The following is a 9,742-nucleotide window of genomic DNA, read 5'->3' as shown; positions in this document are numbered from 1 at the left end:
TTTGCAGCCTGGTCCCAGCAGACCAGTCTCCATACAGTGATGTGTCCTCGCTGCGTGCCCCGCTCCTCAACGGCCCTCCCCAGGACTGTCGCACAATGTACAATCCCATGACTCCCAGTATGAATCATGGATCAGGACCAGGACAGGGGATTGGCCACTGCATGGATCAATATATGAGACCCCCTCAGGCCCCACCGCCACACAGTATGATGGGCCACAGGGGCATGCCGCCCACAGAGGGTGAGTCAGAGTATCTTTTACATCTCTTTAATCCCACAGCTGCTACTGATTTGGACTTAGAGACACCTGAGACACTGAGTAAGAACCGTCCAGATTTCTGCAATAGGAAAGATCGGCAGTCAACAGAAGGCCGGTTGTACTGCTGTGATATAAATGTTGTTTGTTACTCTGCAGAGAAACAGCAGATTGAACTGATTTAAATTTATCTCTTCATTTAAGATGAACAGGAGAGAAAACAGACCCTGTAAACATAAAATATGTAAATAGTGAATCTAAATATGAATTTTGAACAGATGGCAGCTGATTACTGTTGCAGCTTTTGTATAATAATGTGCTGTATATATATCTAGTAATGTCAGGTGTCTGGTCTTTGACACATGAAGAATCAGGTCTGAAGTGAGTTCAGCTGTTTCAAAGAAGCTACTAGTGTGGATGCTGATCCATGGTGTTACAATCCCTTTGTGTTAATGCTGCTTCACTGACCTTACCAGTTCAATTCTGTCCCTCTATAAAAAAAACTCCAAGACAATTGTCTCTCTTCCTTATTTTCAGAAGAGATTTTAGATTTTTAAGATTCTTGCAGCTGTATCTAAAACTTAAAATGGCAAAATGATTGCTGCGTAGTGAACGGCAATACAAGTGGCTATCCTTTCCCGCTGAATTAATAGTCTGCAGGTCAGCATGATATGTAGTTGGGAGTTTGAACATGTGGTCAGTGGCTACACTGTGAGCCCAGAAACCATTTGTCTCCCTAACTAATTTAAAATACGTTGATGTATATCTTTGCAGTGGTGTGTTTCACTGTTTCTGTCTCTCCTTAATGTCTAACAGGTGGCAACAGCACCCCCTACTGTAACCAGAACAACATGATGTCCTCTCATCACAACTTCTGCCAGATTCAGTCCAACTCTGATCAGATTGGCTCAGGTGATGGTAAGTTAACACTCCCCATGGTTTTTTATATAGATCATTATACTAATCTTGCCCGAAGCTAACCCTCTTGCTGTCCCCTCTTCCTCCTTAGGCTCGAGGTTCTCCACCCCTCGTTCCATGCTGAAGCTCAGTAAAAAGAGAGCCCTGTCCATCTCTCCTCTGTCTGATGCCAGTGTAGACCTACAGACTGTGATTCGAACATCGCCCAACTCCCTGGTGGCCTTTGTCAACTCTCGCTGCAATCCCAATGGGGCCAGTTCCTATGGCCACCTCTCTGTGAGCGCCATGAGGTCAGATATTTCTTCTACGTTAAGCACAAAAATGCATTAAAAATAATCATCCATATTCATTGCATCAGACATGTAAGTCTAATACTCATCTGCTGCACAGTCCATGATATTAAACTAGCCTTACAATGTTTGGCTTTAAGGTATGAAGTTAGTTCCTCTTTGCTCATTTGGCCACATCCCACCACTACTTGTTATCACCCAACATTTATTTCCCAATTTCAAACACCATCAAGTCTGAGTAATAATCCTTAAAGCCATCCTTACAGCCTGTATTGTAATATTTCAGCAAATTGGCCACTGGTTGTATAATTTTGATTGATCTGAGTACCTCTGAGTTTTCATCATGTTCTTTTGTCTGTTACTATGCAGCCCGTCCCTCGGCTATTCCAGCAATATAAACTGCCAATCGAGGCAACAAGGCTCCATGTATGGAGGAGGCGGGGGGACGCCTCTGGGTCCCTGCCAGGCTTCCCGCTTACCTCCCCACAATCCTCGGCTCCACGCTCCGCCCAAGCATGGACATGTAAGACGGCTCTCTCGCTCACTTTACAAAGCAGTCACCGCAAATCCGTGTCAGTGCACCCTCTGCTTCTGACAGCTGGGGGAAGATGGATTGGAGGTGGGAAATAGGAAGCTACATCTGTTAAGGAGAATGAAAACCTTTGTTTTGCTTTATAGCTAAAGACAGAGCCAGGGCTGGGAGGTGTGATGGATGGCATGAATGTGAAGAGCCTGGAGGAGAGGTCAGAGGGAGATGTGGCCAGTCCCTCTTCCACTGGCACTCAGGTACAGAAACGCTCTTATTCACATTTACATTTTAGTTTTGGCATTAGATTTGTCGAATACATATGCACAAATCAGATTTGCCTGTGTCACATGTAAGTGAAGTTGTTGTAGTGTTACAATATTTTCTAAACCTGAGCCACGAATTTCTGGTCTGTATGTTTATGTTTCATCAGGACCCTCTCCTGGGTCTCCTGGATGGCAGAGATGACCTGGACAAAGAAGATGGGAAGCCTGAACAAGAGGCCATCTATGAAACCAACTGCCACTGGGAGAGCTGTAGCAAGGAATTTGACACACAAGACCAGCTGGTTCACGTAAGAGATTGATCAGCTGATAGATATTGTAGAATGGAGAGACCAAAAAAGCAGGAAAAATACAGCATTTTAGTAAAAAAGGTTGATTACGGTATACCACTGTGATTATTAATGGCTCACTGTATTTGTCTCAACAGCACATCAACAATGAGCACATCCATGGAGAGAAGAAGGAGTTTGTGTGTCACTGGCAGGAGTGCTCTCGAGAGCAGAGGCCTTTCAAAGCCCAGTACATGCTGGTGGTTCACATGCGCAGACACACAGGAGAGAAGCCACACAAGTGCACTGTGAGTGTCCTCTGCCTCTGTAACACTGTTTCAAACTTTCATAGACTGTCTATGTTTGTTAGTTTATAGTTTAATAGTAACAGTTATTGCTCCTAGTCTGTTGTTGGAAAACCATTACACATATTTCTGTTTTAGTTTGAGGGCTGTAATAAGGCCTACTCTCGCCTGGAGAATTTGAAAACCCACCTGCGCTCTCACACTGGAGAGAAACCATACGTGTGTGAACATGAAGGTTGCAACAAGGCCTTCTCCAATGCTTCAGACCGGGCCAAACACCAGAACCGAACTCACTCCAATGAGGTACTATAGTGTACACCACCGAGAAGTAATAAAGTAATCTAGTTTGAACAATAGTGATATTGTACTAAACCATACTTTGTCTTTCCAACAGATAAGTTATTCATTTTCACATTACATAAGTTAGTATAGAGGTAATTCAACAATTTAATATAGGAATCTGGTAGAGATTCACACTTATGCAAATATTATGAAAGTCCATAATGTAAAGTATAGAGACCCTTTCAGTAGCAGCAAAGTTAGTTTTGGTATGCAGGACTGTACACACAAATAAAATGTCTATACTGACAGACACTTTTCTCTTGTACAGAAACCTTATGTATGTAAGATCCCCGGCTGTACTAAGCGGTACACAGATCCAAGCTCTTTGCGCAAACATGTGAAGACGGTGCATGGCCCCGAAGCTCACATCACAAAGAAGCATCGTGGAGACACAGGACCCCGACCCCCTGGTTCAGCTATGACGCCTGGAGGCCAGAGCTCCGAACTGCTGCTGGAGAAAGAGGAGACACGCAGGGAGGACTGCAAACTGTTGGCTCCTGAGACTGCTCTGGTGAGTGATGCCTTTTATTTATGGCCTACAATGTCTTTTATATATAAGAAAAAAACAAAGCTCCAATTTTAAAAGCACCGCATCCATAGTTTTTTAGTCTATAAGCGATAAATTGTGTATGCTTAACATTTCTGCCATTTGAAAGGGGTTTTCAGTAATTTGAAGTATACATGACTACATTACTGTTTTAGAAATCCCAGCCAAGCCCTGGTGGTCAGTCATCCTGCAGTAGCGAACGCTCTCCATTGGGGAGCGCCAACAACAATGACAGTGGTGTGGAGATGAACCTGAATGCAGCGGGCAGTCTGGAGGATCTCACAGCACTGGAGGATGGAGTTGCTGGTGGAGGAGGAGGAGGGGAGCCAGGAAGTGTAGGAGGAACGATGGGAATGTCGGCACAGGCTTTGAAGAGGCTGGAGAACCTGAAGATTGACAAGCTGAAGCAAATACGCAGGCCAACCCCTCCTGGCCGCTGCATCAACAACAAGCTACCATCACTTCCTGGTATGTTCTGTGATGAAATAACAAAATACTATTCAGACCTTTGTTGTGGGCATATTCCTGGTTTATGTAGATGAAGTCTAAAATGTTGCACATTTCCCGTGTGACAGCTAAATGAACATTTTGGTTTGTATTGATGAACTGTTTCTAAGCTGTTTTCTCCTTCTTGATGTTTATTTTCAGGTCCAGGTGAGAATATGGGAATGTGCGCTCCTTCTCCACTCCTCTCAAATCGACGAGTTATGGAGCTGTCTAATCACGAGTTAGGAGGTGGCACATCGATTGGCTGCTCCTCTAATGACAGGAGAGGCAGCGGCACCAGCAGTCTAAGCTCCGCGTATACTGTCAGCCGCAGGTCCTCCATGGTGTCTCCTTACCTGTCCAGCCGGCGCTCCAGTGAAGTCTCACAAATGGGAGGAACAGCAGTGGGTGGATGTCACCTCCTCGGCCCAGAGCAGAGTGGGGGAGACCCCCTCTCTCCTGAGACCAATCGCAGAGGAGCTCCATGTCCTGGAGGAGGAGGATTGCCAGGTCTTCCTAATTTAACACCCGCCCAGCAATACAGCCTAAAGGCCAAATATGCCGCAGCAACTGGTGGACCACCACCTACGCCTTTGCCCAATATGGAGCAGACAGGTACTCCAGGCAGAAGAGGTGCCATGAGCGAGTACCAGGGGCAACCTCTGCCCCCTTTTCTTCAACAAGGGGGTCCACGTAGGCACAGTGCCAACACAGAGTATGGCACTGGTGTTATCTACCCTCACCAGGCTCCAGGTAACAACAGCAGACGAGCAAGCGACCCAGTTCGTTCAGCAGCAGATCCACAAGCTCTCCCCAAGCGCTTCAATAGCCTTAATAATGTAGCCATGATGGGCCGAAGGAATGCGCTACAACACCGTGGCTCTGACACCAGTCTTTCACGCCACATGTACTCCCCACGGCCGCCTAGCATTACAGAGAACGTAATGATGGAGGCCATAGGTATGGAGCCCCACCTTGCCCCTGTTGATGCCAGGGATCGTTCCATGATGATGCCCCCTGGAGAGAGAAACTTCATGGGATACCAGCAACAGCATCAAACTCTTGGAGGAGTCGGAGGTGGGGGTCCTCTTTCAAGCCAACTGTCCCCAAGCCACGACTCTCTGAGCTGCCCTGACCAGGCTTACATGGGGCACTACCAGAACCAGGGAGGGGAAGTCACTTCCAGGGCTGGTGGAAATCCAATAGGCCAATCAAGGCCTGTTCACTCAGAGGGCATGTCTAATACACTTCTCCAACAAGCTGAGTACAGTATGAGCACCTGCCAGCTCAGCCCCTCAGGCCCCCATTACCCGAGCATAGGCCAGGGTGATGCTGGAGGCCCATGGAGTGATACCCACAGCCAAATCCAAACTTCCAGTCATGCTCTCCAGAACCAGCGAGGAATGCAATATTCTGATCCTAACCTGCAGCCTCAACAGACACAGGCCCACTTCAACAACCAGACAGGCCACTACAACGGGCCCGATGGAACCCACAAACTCATCATCAAGCCCGAGCAGCAGTTCCATCCTGGGATGGGAGCTGGAAATGCCTGTCAAAGTGCCAAGCTCCAACAGCAGCGAATGCTCCTCCAGCAGACTCAGGGTTACCCACAACAGACAGGCCAAGTCATGATGAGGAATTCGAACAATCCCAGCTGTGACTTTCAGGGGCAGAACCAGAATTCCTTCCCCAGTGGAGGGGGCTTGAGTTTGGGCTGTGCTGGTGCTACGCTTGCAGATGGGCAGAGGTCAGAAACCCCCATGATGCAGGTGAAGGAAATGATGGTGAGGAACTATGTACAGTCCCAGCAAGCACTCATGTGGGAGCAGCAGCAGGAACAACAACAGCAGCAGCAGCAGCAGAGTGGAATAAAACCACCTCCTGTATCTGATAATATGGATATGAGTGCCCAGACAGCAATGATGCAGCACAGCCCACAGCACCAGAACCAGAATCTTTACTCCACCCAGCCCTATCCGTCCTACCCCAACCAGAACCTCGTCATGAGCCCTCCAGCCCACAGCCAAGGGCCCAGCTCTGTGACACCTAAAGACCAGCAGCTGACAGGTCTCCAAGGCTCATGTTATGGCCAGGAGATGGTGGTCCCCAGGCCTCCTCAGGGACGGAAACCTCTCAGCCGCCAGAATAGCCTGTCACAGGTAGGAGGAGTTTACCTGGGCAGTCCGCCCCACCTCAGCCCTGTTCACTCTACTTCAAGTCCCAGGCGAGTGGTCCGACTTCCTCCGGTCCAGCATCCACAGCACCCGCAAAATGAAATGTTCTCTCCTTCCAATAACAACAACATCTTCTACTCGGGTCAGATGAACATGGATATGGAGAAACATATGGACCCCCAAAACGGACCTTGTCTCAACCAGCAGCACAGTATGGGCTCCAACCTGGACCCAACGGGTGGCACAAAGTCTGCCCCCATGGCTCCTTATCCTGAATCTGGGCCCATCTCCAATGCCTTAGAAAACCTGGACCTGGACAATGCTCGCATAGACTTCACCTCCATCATCGATGATGCTGAGTCTTCCTCGTTCAGCCCAGTCAACAATCCCCTTCAGGGTCAGCCAGGGTCTTCCTCCCAGGCCTCATCCCGCCTCACCACCCCCCAGACTTCTGTCAGCCTTGCTGCTGGCTCCGGCCTGTCCAACATGGCTGTGGGTGACATGACGTCTATGCTTACCTCGCTGGCTGGGGAGAATAAATACCTGAACACACTGTCTTAAAAGAAGACTTAGGGTCATGTTTGTCCACACACTAACAATCAAGTAGAGACCTTGGCCAGTCCTGTTCTAATTGAGATCCCACATGGAAATGTATGTAGTCCTGTCTCCGGAGGTAACCAGTCTGGGGTTTAAAACACTTAAGTCCTGTTGCTTATAGTGATTTTCCCAGGCACATTGCAAGAAAGCCCTCTTAGGGTAAGAAACTTTTGAATGGATCATTTCATGTAATGGATCATTAGTCTGGGCTGTTTTATGCATCTCCATAAGCCTTTAAATGTAAACCCAACACATTAACCCATGTTCAAGCCAGGATACTGAAATGACGTGTTGTAATGCGTCTCAGTTGCAAGTTGAGACTAAGCTACTAATGCGACCCCATCACAGGTTTTAAAATTATAAGAATCCCCACCCAAAACCTTAAAGCCAAAGGTGCCTGATCGACTTCCCTCGCTGTATTGTTCCTTCGCTGCCTTGGTACTTGGTATTTTTCTGTGCCTTACTATGAGACGCAGAGCTATATGCCTGATATGAAACTGATACTGAACTTTTTCCGAACAGGCATTCCAGTCACGTAGGGTTGTGACAGTGGAGCAGAGAAGGATGCATGTAAATAAGTTTTATATACATTTATATATGTTGTGTATATGACAATGAGACAGTGGAGAAATCATTCTGTCTTGTAATTGATCGCTTGGAAGCTGAAGGCCAATGTTCAGACGGGAGTTTGTAAGATGGTTGTTCGAAGAGCTGAGTGACGACTAAAGATGTGCTTTTGGCGACGGAGAAATAATTTCTCGGTGCTACTAAATATTAATCTGTATTGCTAGGGATTTCTTCCTTGTCATGAACAACTCACTCTTAATAGTGGCATATCAGTATTCCCACACATGCACAAATGCAGTCACAGACACACACACACATAGCCGACACGCAGACACTCAGGACTTGTTGGTCTTTGAATCTTTGGTGTTCAAATTACATGTATGTTGTAATTACCTAGACAGAGAGTTTGCACTCCACATGTTTACTGTACTGTTCCTAAAGCAGCTGCATACTTATTATTTTTTCAGTGATGTTTATATCTACAAAACAGACAGGGCTTTGTTCTCTCTAAGGTACATAAATGGGGGAGGGCAGGGGGGTGTAATGAGTAAAGCTCAAATATAATATGTGTGCAACAGTCCCCTCCACATTACACTACGTCCGATATGTTCAAACACAACGCTTTCATTCAACATTATCCTGACATACGACTCATACATGACTCAGCTGAGGATGACGGCTATTTTGAATGAAACCCGAGTCAGCTGGTTTGTATCTGTCAACAGATCGGTAATAGTTGCCCATATTTGAGGAAACTGAGGTACATTGATAGTACAGTGCTGATGCACTTTGGCTCTAATCCCAAAGAGGAGTTATTTGGAAAAAGTCTGCATTACTAATTCAGGATAGGGGATCAAGAAGCAGGAATTTTATCAATTGCTACCACTGTAGTAAAATACATATTGTAATGTGTACACTGAGGTACTTTTGTGCGACTGCTGAGCTGTAAGATATGGAAAAAGGCTGCAGCTCTTGGTAGGAGAACTAATTTTACACTGTGGCTTTGCACTGACTACAGCACTGTGTTGAAAGGTCTCTGTCTCTTATGACTATTCACATGAACCTCATTTTCATAGCGATAAGGAATCATCACAGTATTTTGTCATTAACGAACACATCAGAGCACAGCTAGAGTCAATAAGGCCACATTAATGTATTGCTGAAGCATTTTTTTTGTGAGTTTTCAGAACAAAATAGTAGCGTCACTTCAAAGTTTACTAAGCATTAGCGAGAATGAACATTTCTTCATTTTGGAAAAAGTGCACAACCTACCAAAGACACCTTAAAATAACTGAGAGAAAGATGCACAAATAGTCTATTTTAACACAACACTAATACTAGCAATAAGGGCATGAACATTGACTGATAATGCTGTTCTTTAGAATGTATGAGATGTTTTGTACAGAGTTATCTTTTTATATTAATGAACTTTATGGACGTTGTTGCCTTCTATGTGTGTGTGTGTGTGTGTGTGTGTGTGTGTTTGGTTTTTTTTGTAACTCATCCTTCATTCTGACTTTTTTGCTGGCAAAAGAATATCACTTTTAGCAACAGAAAGCTATAATAGTAGCATTAACTATAATAGACAAAAGCCAAGTGTTATATTTTCTGTACAATTTTCTACATTTTTATACAAATGTGCTATATTTTACCAGTTTATGAATAAACATGCTCAGTGGGATGGATGCAGAATGTTTGTCAAACCTTTCCTTTCATGTCCTTTGTTGTTGCCTATAGTGATGTGGCTTTTTATTTGACTACAACACACACTGGTAACACTCGAACGCTGCTTTAAACCATATCCACACCTTTTATACCACTGAAGGTTTGTCTTAAGCCCGTGTTATATCAATCATTGAAGCATTCATTTTCCTGGAAAAGTCATGGATACAGTCTTCTGGATAACATTTGTTTGTGCCCGGTGGATTAATGCAATAACCCCTTTCCTCCAATAGAGTGCAGCACAGCCTGAGAACAAGCACAGATAGCCAGCACATCGCTCACTCATTCACTATAAAAGAAGGCCCTGTAGATGACTTGAATGCTGCACACGCTGTATAGTCTATCACACCTGTAAACAGTTAAATTACATTCTGCATGATTATGATCAGGGACACCATTTAACCCCAAAATTATTTAAAGTCTAACCAACTGATGGAGCAGAGGACATTTTATCTAA

General features: G+C 45.5%; 1 protein-coding gene across 1 annotated transcript; it reads left to right on the top strand.

Annotated features, from left to right (window-relative positions):
* Window positions 1–200: 200 nt before the first annotated feature.
* gli1 (GLI family zinc finger 1) lies at window positions 201–9,190 on the top strand. Its single transcript, XM_070841211.1, has 11 exons — window positions 201–240; window positions 1,072–1,173; window positions 1,265–1,463; window positions 1,833–1,986; window positions 2,142–2,249; window positions 2,423–2,563; window positions 2,701–2,850; window positions 2,986–3,150; window positions 3,458–3,700; window positions 3,892–4,204; window positions 4,385–9,190. The coding sequence occupies exons 1-11, from the start codon at window positions 207–209 to the stop codon at window positions 6,958–6,960; spliced, it is 4,185 nt and encodes a 1,394-aa protein (XP_070697312.1). The 5' UTR covers window positions 201–206; the 3' UTR covers window positions 6,961–9,190.
* The last annotated feature ends 552 nt before the right edge of the window (window positions 9,191–9,742 follow it).

This window comes from Pempheris klunzingeri, chromosome 2 (assembly GCF_042242105.1).
Source record: "Pempheris klunzingeri isolate RE-2024b chromosome 2, fPemKlu1.hap1, whole genome shotgun sequence".
Taxonomy (NCBI): Eukaryota; Metazoa; Chordata; class Actinopteri; order Acropomatiformes; family Pempheridae; genus Pempheris; species Pempheris klunzingeri.
The sequence above is the reverse complement of the archived record's forward strand: the minus strand, read 5'-3'. Positions and strand labels throughout refer to the sequence as shown.

What these genes read in the sequence shown, in the direction of transcription:
- gli1 (XM_070841211.1), top strand. Translation starts at nt 207, where the DNA reads ATGATGGGCCACAGGGGCATGCCGCCCACAGAGG. An exon ending in GGGCATGCCGCCCACAGAGG is followed by an intron (nt 241 to 1,071) that starts GTGAGTCAGAGT and finishes AATGTCTAACAG; the next exon opens with GTGGCAACAGCACCCCCTAC. An exon ending in CTCTCTGTGAGCGCCATGAG is followed by an intron (nt 1,464 to 1,832) that starts GTCAGATATTTC and finishes GTTACTATGCAG; the next exon opens with CCCGTCCCTCGGCTATTCCA.